The sequence below is a fragment of the Phascolarctos cinereus genome, unplaced genomic scaffold (assembly GCF_003287225.1).
Source record: "Phascolarctos cinereus isolate Bilbo 61053 unplaced genomic scaffold, phaCin_HiC Scaffold_4;HRSCAF=312, whole genome shotgun sequence".
NCBI lineage: Eukaryota > Metazoa > Chordata > Mammalia > Diprotodontia > Phascolarctidae > Phascolarctos > Phascolarctos cinereus.
The window spans coordinates 94,269,548-94,294,241 of NW_027555847.1; the positions used below are offsets into that span (position 1 = coordinate 94,269,548).

General features: G+C 47.1%; 2 protein-coding genes and 1 pseudogene across 14 annotated transcripts in view; 1 reads left to right on the forward strand and 2 right to left on the reverse strand.

The window, feature by feature from the left end:
- Positions 1 to 17,961, forward strand: part of DHX30 (DExH-box helicase 30) — a 31,950-nt gene extending 13,989 nt beyond the window's left edge. For 5 of the 6 annotated variants that reach the window (XM_020999197.2, XM_020999198.2, XM_020999200.2 and 2 more), the window contains 18 exons: positions 4,492 to 4,622; positions 5,638 to 5,748; positions 6,844 to 7,145; positions 7,879 to 7,999; positions 10,218 to 10,367; positions 11,589 to 11,741; positions 12,232 to 13,062; positions 13,397 to 13,472; positions 13,777 to 13,881; positions 14,243 to 14,418; positions 15,309 to 15,515; positions 15,639 to 15,720; positions 15,900 to 16,093; positions 16,286 to 16,445; positions 16,704 to 16,861; positions 17,094 to 17,197; positions 17,305 to 17,444; positions 17,625 to 17,961. In XM_020999197.2, coding sequence (XP_020854856.1) covers positions 4,492 to 4,622; positions 5,638 to 5,748; positions 6,844 to 7,145; positions 7,879 to 7,999; positions 10,218 to 10,367; positions 11,589 to 11,741; positions 12,232 to 13,062; positions 13,397 to 13,472; positions 13,777 to 13,881; positions 14,243 to 14,418; positions 15,309 to 15,515; positions 15,639 to 15,720; positions 15,900 to 16,093; positions 16,286 to 16,445; positions 16,704 to 16,861; positions 17,094 to 17,197; positions 17,305 to 17,444; positions 17,625 to 17,878 — 3,455 coding nt within the window. In that variant the 3' untranslated portion in view covers positions 17,879 to 17,961. Of the gene's footprint in view, positions 1 to 1,546; positions 1,962 to 4,491; positions 4,623 to 5,637; positions 5,749 to 6,843; positions 7,146 to 7,878; positions 8,000 to 10,217; positions 10,368 to 11,588; positions 11,742 to 12,231; positions 13,063 to 13,396; positions 13,473 to 13,776; positions 13,882 to 14,242; positions 14,419 to 15,308; positions 15,516 to 15,638; positions 15,721 to 15,899; positions 16,094 to 16,285; positions 16,446 to 16,703; positions 16,862 to 17,093; positions 17,198 to 17,304; positions 17,445 to 17,624 lie in introns of those variants that run through there. The other variant, XM_020999196.1, reaches the window with a different exon arrangement.
- Positions 9,753 to 10,168, reverse strand: LOC110217055 (small ribosomal subunit protein uS8 pseudogene; annotated as a pseudogene).
- Positions 17,962 to 20,304: 2,343 nt separating the features above from the next.
- Positions 20,305 to 24,694, reverse strand: part of MAP4 (microtubule associated protein 4) — a 245,428-nt gene continuing 241,038 nt past the window's right edge. For 6 of the 8 annotated variants that reach the window (XM_078152459.1, XM_078152462.1, XM_078152463.1 and 3 more), the window contains one exon: positions 24,340 to 24,569. In XM_078152459.1, the coding sequence (XP_078008585.1) occupies positions 24,562 to 24,569 (8 nt within the window). In that variant the 3' untranslated portion in view covers positions 24,340 to 24,561. Of the gene's footprint in view, positions 24,570 to 24,694 lie in introns of all 8 variants that reach the window. The other 2 variants (XM_078152460.1, XM_078152458.1) reach the window with 2 other exon arrangements.

Below are 24,694 nucleotides of genomic sequence, written 5' to 3' on the forward strand. Positions count from 1 at the left end.
CGCTTACTCATGATTGCCTTACCAAAAAGAGAAAAAAAAAAGCTGCTCCAAGTTGTAAAGTTAGTTGGTGGCAAAGCTAGGCCTATAACAATAAAAAGTTCAGTAAAGCACTTTTCTCTTCTCTCCCTGACAGTTCAAAGGAACTGATAGTTCATCGTTGCCTAATACTTATTGTCTATGGATGGGTACATGGTGTCATGATGTGTAAACCAAATCTGCCTTCAGTGGAGATTTGTAAGGAAAATTCTGCTAACTTTGGATTTGAAACTTTTCAATTCCCAAAGCTTCCCATCAGTTGATGTTGCCACCAGTCACCACCAGAAGACCTAAATCTTTGATCTTTGGAGGACATCTTAAACTAGAAGTGCATGCATTATGTTTTCATTGTGCTTCCCAGCAGACCAGATGACAAAAAATGGCCTGGGACCCTGTACCTTGTTCCAGTTCTCCAAGTTCAAAGCCCTATAGAGAGGTTCTCAAGGGGTAGTGAGGTGGGGAGCTTTTTTCACTTGAAAGCCTTGCCTCTCTGGGATAATGACTGGGGCTTCTCACTGGCACTGGTTGGGGTGTCATGTCTTAGAGAAAATGAGTGATAGAGGGCTGTTCTTTGCCCCAGAGGCCTCTTTCCCCATCCCACCATTCTGGTGAAGACGACTGAGTGAAGGAAGTAGCAGGGTAAAGGTGACACCATATTCAAGGTCTGTCTCCAGAAGAGCTACCAACTATCTTTTCAGACCAGTTCTCCATTGCCTTTGCCTGTCTCATCTGATTCCACACTCATTCTGCTTTTTAAGCCTTCAGAGGAGACTGGACCCAACAACTTGAGCACCTGAATTGTTTATACTACCCTTGTGTAGTTTGACTTTTTAGAAAGGTGTGCTGGGGGCAAAGGTAGGCTACCCTAAATTTGCTCTTTTGGGGGGATGGAAGAAGGAAGGGACTGGGGGGTGAGGGCTTCATCCTGAGTTTTAGCACTGTGTCCTAAAACCTTACTCTTTTCTATACTTACCCTAAGTCCAGAGAAGTCATGGGGTAGTGCCCCGATAGTGTAGACATAACTCTAGAAGGCAGGGGTCACCTGGGTTGTCTAACATATGGTAAATAGCGACCCCCTCCTCAGTCTATTCAGGTGTGTGTTGAGGGGAGAGGGGAGTTGATGGGCCCCCATCCCCTCTGTGTAACCCTGGCTCTGGAATTGGCTTGTCCCTCTCCACCTGCATCAGATCAGTTCAGGATGCTTCCTGGGTGCTTGTCACGAAGCCCTCTTGGTCGGCGAGCAGAGACGCCTTCCCCAGGCTCCTAATGATGATGGCCTTGTGACCCTGCCGCTCCCCTGCCCGACCGAGGGGGCACGTGGGAGGGGGTTTACTGTTGTCTCTCGTTCTTCTCTTCCTGAGTTCTGCACCTAGCCCTCCCTGCCGCCGCCAGAGATCTGGACTCTAAGCACTAATGACCCTGTCCTTAACTGCCCTCTGGCGACTCGAGCTCCCGCCCCTCCCAAATCCGGCTCTGCGGGGAAAGAGCCCTGTGCCGAACTCTCTCTGTGCTCGCGGCCGTGCGGATGCTTTTAGCGGCCTCCCACCCTGCTGGGCCTCGGGCTCGCTCCCGCCGCCCACTCGCCTGTGCTCAGCGTCTCGGCCGTGTGCGCGTGCGTGCGCCGCAGAGGGCGACGAGGGAGCGCGGCGGCGCGGGCCTTCGCGCAGGGGTAGGTGGGACAAAAATGGCGGTAGCCAAGCGGCTCATGGTTCTAGTGACCGGGTTGTCTCAGCGGCTACAGCCGCTGCCGCCCCCCCCACCCCGGCGTCAGGGGCAGTCGCGAGGCCTCTCGTCAAGCTGCCCCCGCGACTGCTCCGACAGCGCCAAGGAACTCGACGAGATCGAGGCGGCGGCGGCCGAACAGCAGCCGCCCCCGGCCCCCAGCGGGCCGCGGCCCGGGGCTGGGAACGGGAGCATGGTGAACGGTGAGGAGGAGGAGGAGGAGGCTGATGGCCTGGGCCCGGAACGCTGGGAGCGGCGAGGCCGGAGGCCGGGACGGGGCAGGGTGGGCAGCGACCGGTGAGGAGAGGCGGGAGGAGGCAGGCAGCCTAACGGCGAAAGGGGCTTCCCCGGCGGGGCTGGAGCAGGGCCATCTGAGGAGGGCCGGGGAGAGAAGGGTCCTGTGAACCGACCCACCCGCACGGAGGTCGGGCATTGGAACAGTAAGGGAAGTGAGGAAGGGGCGCCCGAATGACAGTTCAGGTGTCCTAAGGAGTCTGAGAGGGGAGTGGGTTGTAATGGGAATGTGGAGTAAGGACTGAAGGAGAGCCATCCAGACCCAGGCTGTGAAGCTGGTCCGGCCGAGGGGAGGGGCGCCTTGGTCATTGCTGTAAAAGAAGGTCCCCGGGTGCCCTTTGCTGGAGACTTCCGGAAGAAACCACTTCCCAAAGTCTTCATTTTAAATTGATCTTACATTTGAGAGGGTGTCTGCCTCCCGGCTATCTGGTACTTCTGGGTGGATTAGGCGCCCAAACTGAGGATGGAGCCGCATCAGTTGAAAGCAGAGCCCGGGGCAGGGGCGGTGGAGAGGTCTTGCTGTGCTGAAAGAGTTCTTCCTAGCTATTGTTGGGCTAGCTAAGGATCAGGAGGCTTTAGAGGTAAGGGAGGTTAGAGATTTGAGAGGTTAGGAAGGGGCAGGGGCAATGTAGACTACACCCCATGCTGCTCTTAGGTGTATGTGACATAAACGTAAAGAGTTGGATGGCTAGGGAGGATGAGAGGGCAAAGGGTGGAATCCTGGTGCAGTAATTTCCCAAGTCTAATGCTGCCTGTTAGCTACAGAATATATAGTATATTTCTGTTCTCAGATCAGAGCAGGGAGAACCAGGCCTCTCACTCTGTTGCCAGCTGTACTGACTGTACAGTTAAGTAGATGTGGGCTTCAACTTACTCCCAGAGGGTGGGAACCTTAAATTTTGCATTTCCCTTAGTACCTAACACAGTGAATACAATTAGTATTCAGTAAGTACTTTTGAATAATCTAACGCCCTCACACCTAGGTCTCTTTGAGAGCTGCTTTACCGTTAAATGTATGTGTTTGAGAGACTTTAGTCTTAAAAACTAAGGAAACTTTTCCTGTCAGCTCACTTGGTCACTGATGCCATCCCTAGCCAGAATGACACCATAGGAGTTTGTTGAGACTGCCCTGTCTTTATTACCAGCTCACTGTCAGTCAGGAACTTCTTCTGGTTTAATCACACATACATCTGACTCATACTGACCCTACACGAACACCTCACCCATGGCTCTTTTCTGCTCTAAATCTAATCTAAGGATGAGCATCAAAGGAATAAGGTTACTCCTCTGGTACCTGAGATATGATGCCAGTTCCTTCCGCTGAAGGAATTGCCCATCTGTCAACAGTAAAGTTATCTAGCTAGCCTCTGGCTGTCTCCTTCCAGAGAGTTAGTTCTCATTTTGGTGGGATATACAGCATAGGATAGTGGAAAAAGAAATGGACTAGAAGTCAGAAGCTTTGGGTTCTCCCTGTTCTTTCATTAATTAACCATGTGACCTTGGGCAAGTAATTTAATCTCAGGGCCTCCATTTTCTCATCTATGAGAATTGGTTTAGATGGTGTGTAAGATCCCTTCTAGTTCTCAATTTTGGGATTAAAGTTCAGAGCTAAAATCTGGCATTCATAAAGGCAGCATGGTGTAGTGGAAAGAGTGCTGGATTTAGAATTAAAGGATCTGGATTCAAGTCCTGCCTTTAGTGACCTTGCAAAAGTCAGTTCTTCTCTGAGTCTCAGGTGGTTAGACTAGATGACCTCTGAGGTCTCTCCTGGCTTTGAATTTGTGTTCCAAAGCACCTAGCACTGTACTGCTTAGTTGTGTTACCTTTAGTAAATCCGTCTCTTCTCTTTGTATTGGTTTCCATCAATGCAGAAAAGCTCCATGTAGGGTTCTATAACCTATGCTTAGAGAACCTCAGCTAAGGGGTCTGTGCATTGCCCTTGTTTTCTCTCTCTCTCTCTCTCTCTCTCTCTCTCTCTCTCTCTCTCTCTCTCTCTCTCTCTCTCTTCTCTTTCTCTCTCTCTCTTTCTCTTTCTTTGTGCCTTTTCTTCACCTCTCACAGTTTATTTTGATTGCTAACAGGAAACTTCATAAGTTCAGTTTTATTCATAAGAACCCTGGTCCACTCCTCTCTGTAGAGTTTAGGAGCGGAGTATTTCCTATTTTAGGAAGTACTGATTACATGTAAGACAGGAGTAAGATTACCCTTCCTTAGGAGCTTAGTTATATGGAATTTGGAGAAGAGAGTGGAGAGTTGATTTCCCCTTTAATGTCAAGAACTTGTCCTTTTTTTTTTAAAGGGTTCAAGTTATCCATATCTATTCAATTCAATACAGGATACTAACACTATAACATCCCTTGTATTTGCCCTGGCTCTAGAGTCTAGCTACCCTGCATACAGTAAAACAAATATAATGTTTTCTGTTTTGTGTTTTCTTAGCTTCTAGGGATTTGTTGAAAGAATTCCCACAACCCAAAAACCTTCTGAACAGTGTGATTGGAAGAGCCCTTGGCATCTCTCATGCAAAAGACAAACTGGTTTACGTCCACACAAATGGGCCAAAGAAAAAGGTAACTGCTTTCAATGCTTTTGGCTAGCAGAGAATTCATCTGTTGGTTGAGAATTGAGGGAATATAGGGAAGTAATTGATTGTAGAATGAAAAAAAATGAATGAAGAAGTTAGACCAGAAAATGTGGAAACCTGGTAAATTTTGAATTTTCAAAGACCCCTTCTAATTCATTCTGCAACATTTGGACAAAAGTGTCTTGAGTGAAGCAGGCTACAGGCTACATTGGAATGAGTAGGAGGGAGAAGAGAAATACTGAGAAGACTTGGAAGAACTTTGTGTTAGAACTAGGATCAAGTCATTACCCAAGATTGTTAAATCTTGTTATGCTTTCCTACCTTTCTAAATGTCTTTACCTCTAGATGCAGAAAAATTATTAGTGTTACATGGAAGGAGTATTTCACATATTCACATATATTTCTCCCATTTTCACCAGTACCCTCCCTCAAACAACAAAAAAAAATCTGTTTCTTCTGGGCTAACTTTCCTTTAGGTCCCGAACTACTTTAATAACATGCCTTACATTTGTGCAGTGTTTTATCTTTGTCTTTGATGTACACTGTTTTATTTGATCCTTATGGCAGTTGTGAAGATGCTTAGGTTAAGTTTTTCTCATTTTGTAGATAAGGAAACTGACAGGAAAAATGTTCATTTATGGGCCCTATAGAATTAGAATCAGTCCCATGTCAGTGCCAATTCATGGAAGTCTTAGCCCCATTTAGAAAAGGAACCATATCTTCTTAACTTTTAAAGGGGAAGCTAGAGTAACTGTCCCTTACAATTTGCCTTAGGCATTCTCAATTTCTATTCCATTATCATGCATCATTGTCACATTACTCAAAATGATAGGCTCAGTACCCTGAAGTGGTCGTTCTGCTTTTTTGGAGGTGACTGAAATTCCAGCCAATATGTATAAGTTGACTCTGTGATAATTCTCACAGACCTTAAAAGTTGACCAAGAGCTGGAAAAAAGAACAGAAAGAGGCCAGGGTCCCAAGCCTTTTTGCTCTCTTCACAGAAAGTCACACTGCACATAAAGTGGCCGAAGAGCGTTGAGGTGGAAGGTTATGGGAGTAAGAAGATTGATGCTGAGAGGCAGGCTGCAGCCGCTGCATGCCAGCTCTTTAAGGTGATGGTTTCTTCTTTGGTATTTTCAGGAATCTGTCTTTCAGTGACAGTCCTCACTTATTTGTTTTTCCTGTTGGGCTCAGTGTTTCCTTTGAGAGATTTTGGTAATTTTCCTGTTGCAGGTCTAACTCTTCTCTAGGAACTCATGCTCTGTGAGGCACCCTTATGGCATTCAGTAAATGTCATTGGTTATAATGAGAAGTTGAGCTTTAATCATCTAGTATTCTCAAACCCTATCCACCTCAGAGGTTAATATCTTTCTTTTGCTCAAGAAATCCAGTGGCTGCTATGTTCACAGTCTTTTGTTGATTATTGTGATTGATGGATTTAGTGATGGAAGTCCAATTCAGTAAACATTTATTAAGTACCTACTAAGTGCCAAGCACTCTGCTGGTTGTGATACAAATAAGAAAAAGAAAGACAATCCCTGCTTGCCCTCAAGGAGATTACAGTCAAACAGGGGAAGACCATACACAAAAGGAAGCTGGAAAAGGGTAAGGGGACCCCAAGAGATACCTAATGTGGGTCACCTTGTTCTGTGAAGTTGAGACCAAGCAGAGCTGTAGATAGTAAAATGAGCTGCAAAGTCCAGGGTCTTCCCTCTGTAAAATAACACTTTGGGTGGATTTGAGCATTGCACCCTTTAGCCCTCCAATCAGAGGGAAGAGGAGGTTGAGAATTGAGAAGTTGTTGAGTATATCCTAGGTTGGCATAAACAGCATGGTGATTTCTGGTGGTCACTTTGTCCTGAGAGCGGAATCTGGTTCCATGAGTTGAAACCAAGCAGAGCTGCAGATGGAGAAGTAGACTGAGTGATTTCAAACATCTCATTTGGAATGATGTAGAAACTGAGACCTAGTAAAGTTAAGTGACATGCCCAATATCACACAAATAGGAAGCACCAGAGAAGGGATTCAAACCCAAGTTTTTTTGATTCAGAGTCAACACTTATTTCCACTATACCTTGGAGGCATTGTGGCCTGTAGCTGAGCTCAGGCTGGGGTACAGTGCAGTAGGGGAAAGTCCATGTTCCCTCTCCTAGAGGAACCTGGATCTTGTAGAAGATAGCCGTATGTGGGTACTTTCCTTCTTACAGGGCTGGGGTCTTCTTGGACCTCGGAATGAACTCTTTGATGCAGCTAAATACCGAGTGCTGGCTGACAGATTTGGCTCTCCAGCTGACAGCTGGTGGCGACCAGAGCCTACTATGCCACCCAACTCCTGGAGGCAGCTGAACCCTGAGAATATCCGGCCGATGGGGCCCAGCAGTCTATCTCGATCTGTGGGTCGAGAGGAAGAGGATGAAGAAGAAGAAGAGCTAGAGGAAGGGACAATTGATGTTACTGACTTCCTGTCTATGGCCCAACAGGAGTCTCACACTCCACTCAGGGACACAAGGTATAGTCCTAATGGGGAGGTACGTGGAGAGCTGATCGTCAGTACTTGAGGGCAGGATGAGGGTGTTTTAAGCAGGTTCTCCACAGGTGTGCTTGATTTCTACTCAATTCCCTACTTCCAGGGGACTTCCTATGAAACTGATAGGATACCTGCTATTTGTGGCTTTGATTTATGTCTCCTCATTGCCTGGATTGTACCTTAGTTATTCGTTAATGTTATTTTTTGTCTTAGGGGAAACAGGTTGCTAGGTCTTGAATTATGTGACTGGGTTTTTGCTAAATAATAGCAATAAAGACTTCCTCTTGAAAAACTAGAGATGATAGCGGCCCAACCTACTTGGATTCAGAGATGCCTCTGCTGCAGAACTCTGTCCTGTTTCTAGACTTTGGTGGCCATTATACGAGGCATGAAAGGAGAAAATCCATGGTGTTGCAGAGTGTTCATTCCCTAAAATGCTTTCAAACAGTGTTTTAGAGTCCTTATCGTTCTGGAGAGTACCCTCATTTTCCTTGGGGGAAGCTGAGGCAGCACTTGTGATATTTGGTGTACAGACATGGGCAGTGTTCACAGGGAAGCGTCCAAGTGAAATTAAGAATGGAGGCATTTCTATATCCGATCCCATTTCTAGCCCTTACCCTGTCACCCACCCCCAAATCACTCCATTGTCCTAGTGCCCTAGATTGTAGCACTAGGGGTGGAGACTGTTCTTCATCTAGACTCTTGGGTATCCCAGAGGCGGCTCCTTTGAGATGACAGATGACGACAGTGCTATCCGAGCACTTACCCAGTTCCCGCTTCCCAAGAACCTTCTGGCCAAGGTGATCCAGATTGCAACCTCATCCTCCACCGCCAAGGTAAGTAGAGATTACCTGTACTCCAGGGGGAGGAATTCATTAAGTGACTTGAAGAAGAAATCTGGGAACATGAGTGAAACTTTGATAGTAGTATGTGGAAGGATCTGTGTGTAGAGAAGGGATGGAAAAGAGGAATCTTCAGAGACTGTCTGATTTCCACTGTATGGATATAGTGAGAGATTTCATTCGATATTTAGTATATACTATAATGTACAGAGTGTTATGTTTAGCACTTGGGGAAAGTAAAAATATAAAGAAGACACAGGCCTTGTTCCCTCGTGGAATTTACAATTTAGTAATATGATTAACACAGTCACAAAAAGTACAAGTTCTGTGTGAGTTTTGAGGAGAGAAAGATCATTTTCAACTAGGTAGAATTGAGGAAGCTTCTTGAAGGAAGCAATTAAACTAGGTCTTAAAGGATTGTATTTCAGAAGATAGGAAAGGGGGATAGTTAATGATTTGGCAGGGGGTGGAAAAACATAGAGCGTGTTTTTGGACAGTGAGTAGCCCAGTTTGGCTGAAAGGAGAAATGCTGTGAGATAAGGCTGGGAGGTTTGGATGGAATCAGATTATGGATTGGATTGGATGCCGAACTAAGAAGGTCGGATATTTTTCATTATGCATCAGGAAGCCATTGAGGATTGTAAAAGCAAGACAGTGACATTTCTGGGACTGTCTGTAAGAAACCCAGGAGCTGTGTTCTGTGCTGGGCAGGTTGCCAGTAATTATTCCAAAGCCTGTGCCCAGCATTAGGTTTGCCTCCTATCTCTTTTCTTCAAGTCTGCAAGATCCTAGCAAGGGAGAAAGGAGCAGAAAGGGCAGGTCTTGCCATCCATCTTTCAGGCTGCTAGTATGTTCAAGTGGTTCTAGGAAGTTAATCTTAGTATAGAGGTTTGAAATAGATTTTATAGAAAAGCAGAAATATGGGAGTTTGCCATGTAGGTGAAGGACTTCCCTGAGGAGAAAATGGTATAGGAAAGAAGGAGGAGATGAGATAGAGAAGATTCCTACATGAAGTTGGAAAGGTATATTTGAAAGTCTCCAAGGTCCTTTCTAGTTAAAATATTGGGAGATTGAATAGGCTTAATCAAGCTAAGTGTGGGTAAGGTCTGGGACTGGAGAGGGTGGCATACAGGAGACTGGAAAACTGTTTATCCAAGGGGTCTTCTCCTTCTGAGTCCTTCTATGTGTCCTCTCAGTCAAACATGATGGTGGCCCGGGAATGGCAGTAGTACCTGGCTCTTACCGCCCGAGGAAAAAGCTTTAGTGTCTTTTGCCATGAAGGGGAGAGCATGCAGTTCCATCGTCTGGCACTTCCTTCCCATTCCCTACACCATGCCTGGGGGACGCTTAAGAAAAGTAAATTGAAATATTTGGTGGTGTTTCTAGTGTCCTTACCCTGCCATATAGTAAAGTCTTTACAAGCTCAGGATATGCTTTCCTTTGGGTGATATTCCTTCTCCTCTTCAGCTGGAAGATCTGAGCTGATATTCCAGAATCACCTGCTTGCCTTGCAGCTGTTCTGTTGGTCCCAAGGTTCCACCTGAGAAGCAACTTTATTTTATTTTTTATTACCATTATTGATATGTGAGAAACTTTTGGAAGAAGGAGTCACTCCAACCCTAGCCACAGCTACATAGTCCTGGTAGCACCACCTAATATCCATTAACGTGGATCTCTTCTCAAGTTGTTTCTTTTTTTTTTTCCATTGGAGCATTTTTATGTGTATGTATGTATGTTTTACACCTTTAGGAAAAGAATCCCAGGATTTTTCATCCTGTGTGTTTTCGTCTTGCTTCCTCATGGTCCATGATGCCAGCTGAGGTCGTAAGCACAATGAACCCAAACTGATGGGATGGTAGCAGATTATTCTGCCACTTTTCCAGATCTTTCAATTGAACATCAAATCTGGGGCTGATTACACCACACTTGTTTAATCTGCCCGTGAGGTTCACAACAATTTTTCCTGCTCTGTGATCATCAATGATCTCAAATTCACCAATGTAACCATGCTTCATCATCACAGTTAAGAAGCAGACAATTACTTTAGAGCATGGCCTAATGAGAGCCTGGCGTTTTCCTCGCTTTTCCGCATTGTTGATGCTTTTGAGAGCTTCTGCCAGGACATTCATGCGCACCATGGTGGCAGCGCTGCAAGATGGCGGAAGGAGCTCAGGTTATTTCTTACTACGCCATTTTCCTTACATCCTTTCAGAACCTCATGCAATTCCACACTGTGGGTACCAAGACAAAGCTCTCCACTCTTACCCTGCTCTGGCCCTGTCCCATGACCTTTGTTGCCAAGGGGCGCCGCAAAGCAGAGGCAGAAAATAAAGCAGCGGCCTTGGCTTGCAAGAAGTTGAAGGTAAGCCCAGACAAATGAAACAGAGACTCAAGGGATGTTACAGTGCCAAGAGGCCTCTGGCCTGGGGATAACTCCGAAAATGCTGATCCTTCATAGCCACTAGGCTCAGTCCTTTTGTTGTTGTTACTAATTAATTATGTCCATTTTCCTAGCTTTTTCCCATCCCTGATGTCTAAGGGAATAGTCTCTAATGGTCAAGAATTCATATATTGCTTGATATAAGACCCATCCAGACCTTCTTTTTGCTTTCCCCCTTCTCATTCATTCATTGAACAGGACTTAATTGTGCCACCCGGGTGCTATGAGAGACATGGAAGTATAAGGGAACCATTTTTGCCTTTAGGGAGCATATAATTGTTTGGTTGTCCAGATAAGACTTAAACACTTAGGCCACTTAACATCTGGAGACTGTAATGGCCAAATTTTAAGTGATTTAGCCCAGACTGGTTCATTGAGCTGCAGTGATAGGAGCACCTTCATAAAGCTATGTAGAGTTTGAGCTGAACAGGAAAGAATGAGGAATAGGATTTGGAAGGAGACAGGGAGGTGCTGCTTAGGGACCCTTGGTCTGCTTTGGGGATGTTACAGACAGCCAGTAGGAGATGAGCTGGGATAGGTAAAGGGAGGAAGCTGCTGTGTGGAGGGACTTGAATGTTCAACTAACATAGTCAAAGGAGCAACCTCCCTTTAAAGAACCTATTCCAGAGGAATCCTGAGATCTGTTCAAAATGTCTAAGACTGGTCATTGATCTTAAGCTAGAAGGGACCAAGGAGACTTTGTAGTCCACCCCTGTCCCCACCTTCCCACCCCATTTTACTGATGAGTAAACTGAGGTCCAGAGATATTAGCCTCATCCATGCCTTATTAGAGAAGGCAGTGCTCTGTGTCTCTATTCCAGAGGCCTGAGCCAGCTTGAGAGGCAGTGTGGTACTATGGAAAGAGCCCTGGATTTGTTGTTAGAGGACCTGAGTTTGAATCCTGGCTCTGGCTGTCTCTTGGGTAAGGGCAGGTCACTCTCCCTCTGGGCTTCAGTACTCATCTTTAAAATGAGGGGAATGGCTGGGATAACTTTTAAAGTCCCTTTCAGCTCTATATCATGTGACTCATGAGAGGAGGATTCCTATTCCCCACCTCCTTTCCACTGCATCACAGGAATCTCCTTCCTTGGAATGTTCCTGGGCCATCCTTCTTAAGGGGCCTGACTTATGTCCCCTCTGCAGAGCCTGGGCCTAGTGGATAGGAATAATGAACCACTGACTCATGCCATGTACAACCTGGCCTCTTTGCGAGAGCTAGGCGAGACACAGCGTCGGCCCTGCACCATCCAGGTGCCAGAGCCCATTCTGCGAAAGATGGAGAACTACCTGAACCATGTGAGTAGGGCAGGATTGGGGGTGGGCACAGACAGGGACCTAAGGAGCCAAAGTCCCAACAGTATCTCTTGCACAGGTCAGCAGGTTTGGCTTGGGCATGATTTCATCCCTAGGTCAGCTGCATGGCTCCACCTGTTGCTGTCCTAGGCATCTGTGATGTTTTGTTCCATCTTTTCTTTTCTCTACACCAGTCTTCAAACCCTGGTGGTATCCTGTGTCTTTGTGGTATTATCTCCCTCTGGTTTCCTTTCCCCTCACCAGAATTCAACACTGCCCCACCCCCAAGTTTGACCCTTTGAATTCCAGCTGCCTGGAATTGAGTTGGTCCTCCATAAGGTTCCTGCAGGGGTAGGAGGGCTGGGTGAGCCCTGCAGTCAGCTCTGCATAACTGGGGATTCCAGGGCACTGGGGTGCTCGGGGCCTTACCCCTGTAGTGGCTGTAGAGATGGAATAAGTGAACACCCCTCATTATGTTGCTGGCCTTCTCCAGTACCCCGTGGAAAATCCTTGGATCTCCCCGGAGCCTAGGCTGCAGAATGAGGATCCCTTGCACTTGAGCAAGGACACAGGGCCCCTGAGTGACCCTATCACAGGGAAGCCTTACATTCCTCTGTCGGAGGGAGAGGAGCTACGGCTAAGCCAGGGGCTGTTGGAGTTGTGGCGGCGGCGTGGGCCTTCCTGGCAGGAGACTCACCAACTACCTGTGGATCCACACCGGGACACCATCTTGTCAGCGATTGAACAGCACCCTGTGGTTGTGATCTCAGGGGATACAGGCTGTGGCAAGACGACACGGATACCACAGCTGCTGCTGGAACGTTATGTGACGGAGGGCCGTGGGGCCCGGTGCAATGTGATCATCACCCAACCCCGCCGGATCTCAGCTGTGTCTGTGGCCCAACGTGTTAGTCATGAACTGGGACCCTCTCTGCGACGGAATGTGGGATTTCAGGTGCGGCTGGAAAGTAAGCCACCGGCCCGGGGTGGAGCCCTGCTCTTCTGCACTGTGGGCATCCTCCTTCGGAAGTTGCAGAGCAACCCCAGTCTTGAGGGTGTGAGCCATGTCATTGTAGATGAAGTACATGAACGAGATGTCAATACAGACTTTCTGCTCATCCTGCTGAAGGGGCTGCAGCGGTTGAACCCAGCTCTGCGGCTTGTGTTAATGAGTGCCACAGGTGACAATGAGCGCTTTGCTCGGTACTTTGGTGGCTGCCCAGTCATCAAGGTGCCTGGCTTCATGTACCCAGTGAAGGAGCACTACCTAGAGGACATCTTGGCCAAGTTGGGCAAGCACCAGCACCGGCATCGGCATCATGAGGTAAGGGGAATAGATGGTGATGGCCAGGGCTCCTCTTCATCCTTGTTGCATCTCTTGCCTCCCCGCTGCCTTACAGAGTTGACTCTGTCTTTCCCTCTGCCTGTAATGATTATGCTTGTTCTCTTCCTGCATTCCCTAGTCTTTACCCATTCTTGGGGTACCCATGAACCCTTGATGTGACCCTGGGGTTCCCCCAGCAGCTGGTCAGCTCAGCTGGATTGGGCTGGAGTGCCATCTAACCTTGGAGAGGGTCCTGGGGTACTGTTCACTTCAGGTGCCTGAACCTAGGCCACTGTCTCCAACTCTTCTTGTTCCCCTTTACCCCTGGCCATAGTCTGAGGATGAGTGCGCTCTGGATTTGGACCTCATGACTGATCTGGTTTTGCATATTGATGCCCGGGGAGACCCAGGTAAGTGCCTTTTTGGCCTAGGATTCCTAGAGCAGGTTTTCCTCAACCAGATTTAGGCTGCTAGGGCAAGGGGCCTTGAGCATTCATGAAGAAGCACCTTTGTATGAATAGAGTTGGGAAGAAGGGGGTAGAGTGACTGCTGAGGACTGCCCCATTCAGCTTAATCCTACCCTGAGCCCCAGATTTCCTGTGATTTTGACCAGGAACAAATAAGTGGAAATTCTGTAAGAAACTCCCTCCCCCCCCCCCCCCATCCCCTTCAGGGCTGCCCCCAAGTGATCAGGTTGCTGGGGCTGGTTTTCAGGTGGGATTCTGTGTTTCCTGCCTGGCTGGCAGGAGATCAAAGGAGTACAGCAGCGCCTGCAGGAGGCTTTGGGCTCCTATGAAAGCAAGTACCTGATCTTGCCAGGTGAGCTGGGCTTGGGAGCAGGGGAAGAGGAACGGGGACCTACACCCTGGTCCAAGCCTTTTGGTTGTGGGGGAGGCCTGGGAAGTGGCTCCATCTGGAGGTAACAGTGGGTACTAGCTTGACTATGTTCCCGTTTGGCAAAGAGTCAATTATAAGCCCAGAGCTAAGTTGAGGAGGGAAGAGAACAAAAGCTGACTGTGAACTTGGAGAGAGACAGCTTTGTAGGGTTGCTGCCCTGTGGGAGAATTGTGTCCTGGGGAATGCTCTGCTCCCTGATATCCCGTGAAAGTGCTATTGGTGGGGCTTGACTGTGTGTGCGCGCTTGCGTGCTATTTCCCCCTACCCCCCACGCCCCAAACAGTGCACTCCAACATCCCCATGATGGACCAGAAGGCAATTTTCCAGCAGCCCCCAACAGGGGTGCGCAAGATTGTCTTGGCCACCAACATTGCTGAAACTTCCATCACGGTCAACGACATAGTACATGTGGTGGACAGTGGCCTGCACAAGGAGGAGCGCTATGACCTTAAGACCAAGGTATTTCTTCCAGATGTCCTCAGTTGTGTTGCCATTTCCCAGCTCTGCCAGTTGCCTTTGCTTTAGCTGTGAGGCTTTGGGAAAGACCCCAGTAGCATGCAGTGGAAAAAGGACTGGAAATTCAGCCAGAAGACCTAGCTTCTAGCCTGACTCAAACATTAAACTTGCTTGATAGATGAAATCTCACGTTTCTGTAATGCTTCAAATTTCACAAAATGCCTTCCTCATGAGGATCCTGTTATGTTGAGTAGTTCTTACATTTTTATCCCATTTTACAGCTTACAGATTTGAGGCTCTAAGAGGTTAAATGATTTTATATTGTATATAGAAGTATAAGTAGTAGGATTTTAACCCAGGTTTCCTGAATCCAAGTCCAGCGCTTTACATATTATACCACACTGCCTCTCTAGGCCTCTGTTCTGTATCTGCCAAATGGAGATAATCCTAGCCTGCCTAATTTATAGGACTATTTAGGATTGTAAGTGATAATGGATGATTAAGCCCTTTGAAAAGCATAGAATTAAAAACATACAGGCTTTCCCCTGGAATTGTCTGTATTGAGCAGGAAGAAATGGGGATGGATGGCAGCTTACGGGAGGTGACCCAGATAGATAACTGATTCTCTACCTTTTCTTCAGCTCTAGGAATCAGAGGTCAAGGGAACTACTTTGGCTTTGCCTAGACCAAAAAATATCTATTGTATTTCCTTCTAAAGATAAATTGGAGATTGTGATGCTAGGAGACAAGACTCCATAGGCTTCTTATGATCATGAGCATAGTGTTAGGCCAGTAATTTTCCTTTCAGTCCCAGAATCCAGCATATTTTCTAGTGGCCCAGAAAGCAGGAGCCACACTTTGCTAACCTCTCATCTTTCTCCTTGCCCTGACAGGTGTCCTGCCTAGAAACAGTGTGGGTGTCAAGGGCAAATGTGATCCAGCGCCGAGGAAGGGCTGGGCGGTGCCAGTCGGGCTTTGCCTACCACCTGTTTCCTCGGAGCAGGCTGGAGAAGATGGCACCTTTTCAGGTTCCCGAAATTTTGCGCACCCCCCTGGAGAACCTGGTGTTGCAAGCGAAGATCCATATGCCTGAGAAGACGGTAGGGCTCTGAAGGGTAAGGGGGTGAAGGGAGCCAAGGAGGGCTTGTGATGTGTGTACCTCCCTTAGATTGCGGGGTGGCAGGGCCAGGAGCCTCATTGTGCGCATGGGCCTTCTGTTGCAGGCTGTCGAATTCCTCTCCAAGGCTGTGGATAGCCCTGACATCAAGGCTGTCGATGAGGCTGTGATCCTGCTTCAGGAGATTGGTTAGTGGTGCTTTGGCTTCTGAACAGGATAGCACCTTGGGCTGCTGGGAGGATAGTCTTCAATTTCCCTGTGTGAGATGAAACTATGGCTACCTGGTGGGGAGGCCCTCTATTCCATGGGCAGATGAAAGAGTCTGGGACCCATTTGGGGGGTTGCTATGACAAAAGGTATGTTGCAGGTGTGCTGGACCAGAGGGAATTCCTGACTACGCTGGGTCAGCGCCTTGCCCATATCTCCACGGACCCGAGGCTTGCCAAGGCCATTGTCCTGGCGGCCATCTTCCGCTGCCTACATCCTCTGCTAGTTGTTGTCTCCTGCCTCACCCGAGACCCCTTCAGCAGTAGCTTGCAGAACCGTGCTGAGGTGGACAAGGTCAGACTCTTACCCTGTTACTTTACTGCTTTTCAAACCCCATTATGGCAAATCTTTTTTACGTGTCTTACTCTTTATTCCTTGGGGTGGTCCCACCAGTCCCTATATAACCGATTAGCACAATGCACATAGTAGGCGTGAAATAAGTGTTACTTGATTGATTTATCTCTGCATTTCTTCTCTTCTTCTTAGGTGAAGGCACTATTGAGCCATGATAGTGGGAGTGACCACCTGGCATTTGTCCGAGCTGTGGCTGGCTGGGAGGAGGTGCTGCGCTGGCAGGATCGTAGTTCTCGGGAGAACTACCTGGAGGAGAACCTGCTTTATGCTCCCAGCCTGCGTTTTATCCATGGTTGAGTGTCCATCTCCACTTTCTTTCATCTCTCCCCACCCCCTATCCCCCATACAGGCCCCTTCCTCTGCTCTCTATTTATCCTTTATCCTATTTCTATTAGTTGTTCTTAGCCTATACTGGATAAATAGAGAAGCTTAACCCATCCTATTTTGTCCTACCCTTATGTACACACCGAGGCTATATAGGGCTTCCGAAGTGATGGCTGGGACTTTTCAGACTCTTTTCTCTCCCCCTGCATCCAATTTTCTTTCTCAGGCCTCATCAAACAGTTCTCAGAGAATATTTACGAGGCCTTCCTGGTGGGGAAACCATCAGACTGTACCCTGCCCTCAGCCCAGTGCAACCAGTACAGTGAGGAGGAGGAGCTGGTGAAAGGGGTACTCATGGCTGGACTTTATCCCAACCTTATTCAGGTATAGGCCCTGGGTATGGCATGGTGGTCCTATCTCATGGCTTACCTTGGTAGGGGGAAAGGGGAAATGGGGAACCAAGGTATGGCTTAACTCTTAAGGAGACTCTTGGATTCCACATGAGTAAGAATACTTTTTCAGGCCTCCTTGGCAGGATGATGGCACCTTCCTTGCCATGTTATTTGACTCCAATTCACACCGCAGTTTTCATTTCATTCATTTTTGTCACTCACAGGTGAGGCAGGGCAAGGTGACCCGGCAGGGGAAATTCAAGCCCAATAGTGTCACCTACCGGACCAAAGCTGGCAATATCCTGCTGCATAAGTCAACCATTAACAGGTCCGCAGAGCAGAGGCGACCACAGGGATTGTAAACTGGGGTGGGGTGGAAAAGGAGGGGATTCTAGGGAAAGTGATTAATCCTGACCCTGTTTTGTCTCCCAACAGGGAGGCCACTCGGCTACGTAGCCGTTGGCTGACATATTTCATGGCTGTTAAGTCCAATGGCAGTGTCTTTGTTCGAGACTCCTCCCAGGTCCACCCCCTGGCTGTGCTGCTGCTGACCGATGGAGATGTCCATATCAGAGGTGGGTGCCTGGTTCCCCTTGAGTCCCCTTCCTTTGAGGAACAGGTGATTTGTTCTCGTCTCTTGTCTCCTACTTTAAATTCTCTTCTAGTCCCCTGGTGGACTAGAAGGCTTTTTACTCATCCTTGGTTTCCATGAAATACTAGCCACAAAATCCTTCTCTTCGTTCCCTTAACCCCAGATGATGGGCGCCGTGCCACCATCTCCCTGAGTGACAGTGATCTCCTACGGCTAGAGGGTGACTCACACACTGTTCGGCTGCTACGGGAGCTTCGCCGGGCCCTCGGCCGCATGGTAGAGCGAAGCCTCCGCTGTGAGCTGCCTGCCCTGCCACCAGATGTGCAGCAGGAGCACAGCCAGTTGCTGGCCTTGCTTGTGGAACTGCTGCGTGGGCCTTGTGGTAGCTTTGATGTTCGGAAAACCGCTGATGACTGAGCCCCCTCCCCATTCCCTGTCCCAGGGGCTATGTACAGAGCGCAAATGTTTATTTAAATAAAGTTCTATTTATCCCTTGTGAATGCATTGTATACTCCTTTTATCTTTGGTACTTGCTTCTGTCCCAAAAGTTGAGGTGGCTACTTGGGAAATGACAGGGCTCTTGAGGGTATAAAGATTTCTAACCTCAAGATGCATGGCTCCTTTCTCTGTTATTTCTGGAGCAATATTCCTCCCTAAACTACTGGTGGGATGAGGATTCTCTTTTTTGGGTATAGGGAAAATTAATACGCTGCTTTGCATACCTCTTTGCCCTGAGGTGCTAGTACGTAAGAAGGCCTGGTCTAAAAATTTTTTCATTTCAGTGTCATGGGACAAAGCTAGAAGCTACCACGTCATGGTACACTCAGAAGACCCAAGTTCTGCCATGTGGGCAAACTAAAAAACTAGTCTCTAGGGGGCAGCTAGATGGTGCCCTGGATAGAGCGCCAGCCCTGGATTCAGGAAGACCCGAGCGAGTTGAGATCTGGACTCAGACATTTGACACTTACTAGGTGTGTGACCCTGGGCAAGTTACTTCACCCCATTGCCCTGGCAAAAAAAACCCCAAAAAACTAGTCTCCAACTACAGATGTTATGAGTTTCACATGTAATCACAGACTTTTAAAAGTGCAAGAATATTGTGAATGTTTGAATCTTCTGGTTCAGCCAGGATTACTGCATCTCCATAGACAGACATTCCTTGATTTTTTTTTTCTCAGTCAGTTCAATCATTGTTAAGCACTTACCTTGGAAGAACTTACATTCTGCTTGGGATGGTGGTATATGCACAAACATAAACAAACAAAAAAACACCAAAAAAAGGATGTAGGGTATGAAGGGCCAAGTGATTCTAAGCTAAATGTATTTTAGCTGTGTGAAGGGCCAAGTGATCTAGGCCAGGTGTATTTCAGCTTTTGAGATAAGGGATCTTTGGTAGGGAAACTTGGGCTGAACATCAGCCTACGTAAATGACTAGAAGGGTATCTTTGAGTTAGGATTTTAAGGGCCTTAAAATGTCAGTCTAAAGGATTTTATCCTTCAAACTAAGGGTTGGGAAACTGCACGTCACAATCTAGATCCTGTTTTTGTAAAGAGCAAGAGCTATCAAAATGTAAAACATTCTTCGCTCATCATCTGTACAAAAATGGTTGGAAGTTGTAGTTTGCTGATCTTTAGCAGTGGACAATAAAGAGCAACTTACTTTTTTGGTCAAGAAAGTGGCTAATGCCTTTGGACCTGGATCTCAGAGGCAAGGGACACGAAAGTTCATTGCATTTAGAATCACACTTAAGTTTATATCCCAGTTCTTACTGTGTGAGGAGGTAAATCATACTACTTTATAAGCTATAAAGTGTTACCATGTGATGGGTTTTGTTTTGTAGTAAGAACTGGCTTAGTATTGTAAGGAAAGCAAAGCTTTGTAAATTACAAAGCACTACAAAACTCAGGCTTATTTTACATAGTGTAGCAGAGCTGGTCCTTTGAGATGATTTAATACAACCCTTTTTTATTTTATAGACATGGAAAGTGAAGTTGAGAGGTTGTCACTAGTTCACTGCAGCATAAAAAGGAGCCAGACTACACATGCAGTTTTTTTCACACTGTCATGCTCATTTCCCATTTCTCAGATCATCTAGGTCCTCCAAGATTCTAGATCGACCCCCTTAGAGTTACTCTGCTCATTCCAGCATAAGTAGCCTTGGGTGCCTTAGCTTTTAAAGGGCACAGAGAAGGAGAAGGTGGGGAAGGGCTTCTCTTGGTTCCTGATTGATGGCTCTAAACTCCGCAAGAGAATTGAGATGGGATAATTCAGGGTAGCTCTAGAAATGAGACCAAACATTCTCAGATCCCATTCTCTTTAAAATCCCTTCCTAGCAACAGGATGTTTCTATAACTCCAGAAAAGTCTTCAATCATTTGTCACTGTTTCCTCTAACACCTTGTTGATACACATTTATCACTGGCACCAACTACTCTGCCCTAAAAGCAGCACCATGTTATCCCATGGACACAAAGCCCCCCACTTTCCCCCACTTTACTTCTTTGGGAAACAACCTCCTACATAAAGGGGTGGGAAGTACAGTAAGATCTTGACAGGAAGATCTCTCCTGCTATGGGCTAGATTTGGGGTTGAAGGAGGGAAAAGAGTGAATAATTAGAAGGTGGATCCCAACAGCTCCGTGTACTTGGTAGTAGTTTCCTTTTTCTTGCCAAGCTTCAAACCTCATAATGAGAAAAGAAGACAAAAGGATCCCCTTTAACAGATTAGGAAGAAAGGGGTTCATAGAAGTGAAACGAGTTCTCCAAGTGGTTTTCTATTATTAACAACTAGTGAGGAGGAACCAAGTTGTTTGGGAGCAGAAATCAGACAGCCATGTCCCCAGGTTAGAACACTGAGAAGCTTTATTTATGTAGTTATTTCAAATCTTTACAACAGTCAAAATCACAAGGTCACTCGGAGAGTGCTATATAACAGCTGGAAGGGACAGCAACAATAACCACAAGCAAACTAGGAGAATGAGAAAGAAAAAGGCCCAAGTCTGAGACTTTCCCAAAGCGTATCACACCATCCCCTTTCGGTGGACCACGTTCCTATACCACTCTGCCAGTTTTATGGGCTGGGACAGGATGAGGGAGGACACAGCATCCCATGTAAACAAAGCTATGAGACAGGACCTATCTGAACCTCACTCTGTCCACTAGCCAACAGTCCCTGTACTACAGGCATGGGGGAGGAAGGTTGAAGGGGAAATGTTCATCCCAGATTTTGGCCTGGGTGGCAGGCCCTCCTGCTTCCTGCAGGAGGTGGTTGGCCAGAAGTGGGGTGGAGAACAGATTCCCCAACCAGATTTCCCCCTCTCCACTCCCTAGTTCTGCAATGACTGATGTCCATAATGGGGGAAGGAAGGAGATAAAAGTTTATAGTGTGATATCAGTTTACTGTTAAAAAGAAGGGCAGTACCAAGGTAGGGCAAGGTCCAACCCTCATGAAGGGCTCTCAAATTAACAGACATTTGCCAAGAGATTCAAGGCCTATAAGAGGGTGGCCCCTGGCCACCTCCTAAGCCTAGGACCTGCCAGTCATCCTGAAGCAAAAGAACTCACCCAACACCTGAGAAGATCACATAATGATAAAGATCCATGGGAATAACTGAAATCATCATCATCACACCCTCAACCCTTCAAAACTGGTTTCATCTAGGTGAGGAGAGGGAAAAGCCCTACTGATGCTAGGAAGCACAGGGACTGACTGACCAAGTAATATGACTTAATACAGACCTAGGTTCAGCCCTTCCAAATCTAGCCCCAAGAGAGACAGTGAGAGAGGTAGGTGCCTCCTGTCTTCTCTGTCTCCAATTTTCCCCCCTTTGGAGAGGGAGGTGGCTGAAGGAAACCTCCCCTCCCCTTCCCTTCCTCACGAACCCTGAATGCTTGAGATTAAGACATGAATGCCCCCAAGGGGCACTAATCAGACCACCACCTGCCCCAGGCAAGCTAAGTGCTCTCTCCACCTGTTCTACACTGCAGGTTCAGATCCCCAGAAGTCACCATTAGATAGCAAGGGAGGCTACCAGAAAAATCTCCATTACTACATGCCATAGGCCCACACACTCCTCAGCTCCACTGGCTAACTAAGCAAGAGCTCCATTTCCTTCTTTAAAACAAGCCTTCTCCTCTACTCAGAGCGCGCAGCTCGCTCCTGCCTTCCTCCGGAAGTGAGAATAAGACACACAACAAGTTCTCCCTACAAACCTCAAGCTCACTGAGACTCTCTGGCTCTACCTTCCTACACATTTTGCAATTCTTCCACTTAAAAGGGAGAATCATCCTGGCACTGCTCCCTACCTCTGTAGGTGATCCCGAGGCAAGTTACAACTCTCGAACCTCAGTTTCCCCATCTACAAAATGAAGTGGTGGTCTGAGTCTTCTCTAAGGTTCCTTCCAGTTCTAAATCCTTTTGAGTCATAAGGTCTATAGATTCAGTCTGTTTTACCTAGGCAAGAATTAAATACTGTTAAGCCATGTGGAGGACGGGATGGAGATGTACACACAGGACTTCATGAACATTACAAACAAAAGCCCTTAAGTATTGTGGAGCTCAAGACAAAAGTCACAGCTTTATCCTGAAAACTACTTAGCTAGAAACTTCTAGAACCCTACTAGCCAGTTAAGGTGAAACACCTGGGCACTGCCGAGGGGAGAGGGTGAGACTGGTCCCTCCACCATCACTAACGGCTGCCTTCACCCCCTTTCTGTCCTGTTAAACCTCCTATTCCATGGAAGTGTAGAGAAGGAAAAAGTTGGGGGTGGGGTGGAATACAGTGGAGAGTCAAAGTGACTGGATGATGGAAGTCAAAGTCAATAAGGATATGGTGGACAGAAGTGTGGTGGAAAGGAAAATCTCTTCCCTCAAAATACATGGCTTAAGGAACACACCTGAACTTAAATTCCCAATTCAAAGGGTAAATGACCATGCTGCCTCTGGGGCCAAAAGTCAAAGGAAAGGGTCAGGAAGGGGTCCAGTACTGACTGGTGGCCAATCCTGTCAGATGCAAAGCTACCCTGATGGATCTGGTTTTCCAAGAGGAGAAAGCACTTAAGAGACTCCCAGACATTTTCAATGCAAATTACATTATGTTTTAATGTCGTTTTATTAGAAACCATGCAAACTTTAATATAAAAAAATACAAGTGCAATAAGAATCTTCATGTGTCACACAGATCCCAGAATTTCACGGCATTCTTGTTGACTTTCCCCAAGAGGAACACCTGGCCCCCTCACCCCTACCCTCCTCTCCTTAACCAGGCTGTCCTCCATTTCTAATTCTCTTTTTCGCTTGTTTCTCTTTCAGACCTGATTCACACCCTCCTCCCTAAAATTCCAGGCACAAAGCTTTGGGGCCACTTCATCTGCCCCACTAGGACTCTGTCCCTTAGAACCCAATTAACTTTTCTGCTATAGCCCTTTGGTGAGTGGGTTCTTGATTTTTCAGGGGCTCAATCCTGTGGTATAATACAGTACATAAACCCCATGACCAGTCTTCTTTATAAAAGATCAACACACACACACACACACACACACACACACACACACACACACACACACACTCACCCACCCCTTGATCATCACACATCAAACTGGATCCTTCTCACAACAGAAAAAGACCCCCACCTATTTATCATAACTCCCCCAACTCCTGTCCCATTTCCACTATTCTTCTTGGCAGCCTCCTCTGAGGAGTCAGGCCCATCCTGCAGACCTCACGCCTACATTGGGGCATCAGGGTTGCATTCCAATTCTCTCTGACTAGGCCTTTGGCCACAAAACAGTTCACTTTTGGGTAGAGGCACCCAGCTAATCCATTATGGCAATTCAATGTATTCCCCAAGGTCACCTTCCCTTCAACACATTCTTAGTACTCTCTTTTCAGACATGGCTTCAACCCACAAAAGAATTCCACCAGATTTTCAGATTATTAAAAAGAAAGAAGTTACACCTGCGTGGATATGTATGTCAATACAGAGATTAACATCTCTACCTCTCCTAGGACTGCTGGGGTTGGAAATAGGGGGGGAGTAAGGGGAAAAAAATTAATAAAGGAAACTTACATGAGGCTGGTAAGCACAATGAAACTGTCAACACTTCATCACAAAAAAATGAAAAAGCTAAAATTATTGGGTAAGAACAGCCTAGTGTGTGTGCATTATATATTTTTTCATTAAATAGGAACACCAGAAACTTAAGCAGCAAGAACAAAATTTATGTTGGTTTTTTAGTTTTTCTTTTTGTTTAAAAAAAAAAAAGGAAAAAACCAAGGAAACTGGCTGCCAGCGTTTTCCATCAGAGCTCAAGCTGCCCTTTATTACCACTGCTCCTGGGGGTGGCATGGGCCATGTGTGTGTATAGCTTCAGCTTTAGTGAGTAGGAAAAGAAAGCCAGGTTTGAGACATGCATGGGACGTAAGTGGGCAGGAGGGCTGAAATAGGAAAAGCTTCGGCTTTCTTCCTGTCTCTAGCATTCTCCTCCCTCCAAGCCCTATGGAAGAAGAGTCACCTCCCCAGTGAAGGTCCACCTTTCCAAAGTGGGAGATGACAGTAGGGGAAGTCTGGGCTTTGAGGGACTGCAGCATGGTTGGAGAAGGAAGGGGGAAGAAGGGAGACACACTGAGCTCTGGCATTCCAAATCAGTGTGCATATGTGTGCCTCGGGAGCACAGGGTACAAATCCTAGAAAAGAGCTCCCAGAGAGGCCATGAGAATGTGGAGCCCAGTCACAAGCCTTTGGGAGAAAAAGCCGCTGGGGCACCTCCTATTGTGGGAGGCAGCTATTGCTGCTGCTGCTGCTGCTGCTGCCAAGGGGTGGCCGAGGCAAGGGAGTTGAAGCTCTGGCTGATGAAGGTGGTGTTGCCAGGGAAAGGGGAGGGTTTGGAGACAATGTCAGCTCCATGATCAGTGCGGGCCTTGGCATTTTCACGGAACGTCAGCTTGTAGGTTTCAATCTGTAGCAAGACATTGGGGAGGTGGTAGGGATACAGGAGGTAAGGAGTAAAGGAAAGAGGTAGAAGAGGAAGATGTAGGCATGGGGCAGGGGCAGGGTTGGGGTTATTGGAAAGGGGATGGAAGACGAGACCAGAATTTCATCATTAGATGCCTGGAAAATAAAAGTTAAGTAGCTCATTAAAACTTGGGCAGATACCTCTTTTAAAAAGTTTCAATTTGAAGAAGTGAGCTTGCCAGATCTCTTGCTGGAGCCCACCTAGCCAGGTGGAGCTGTGG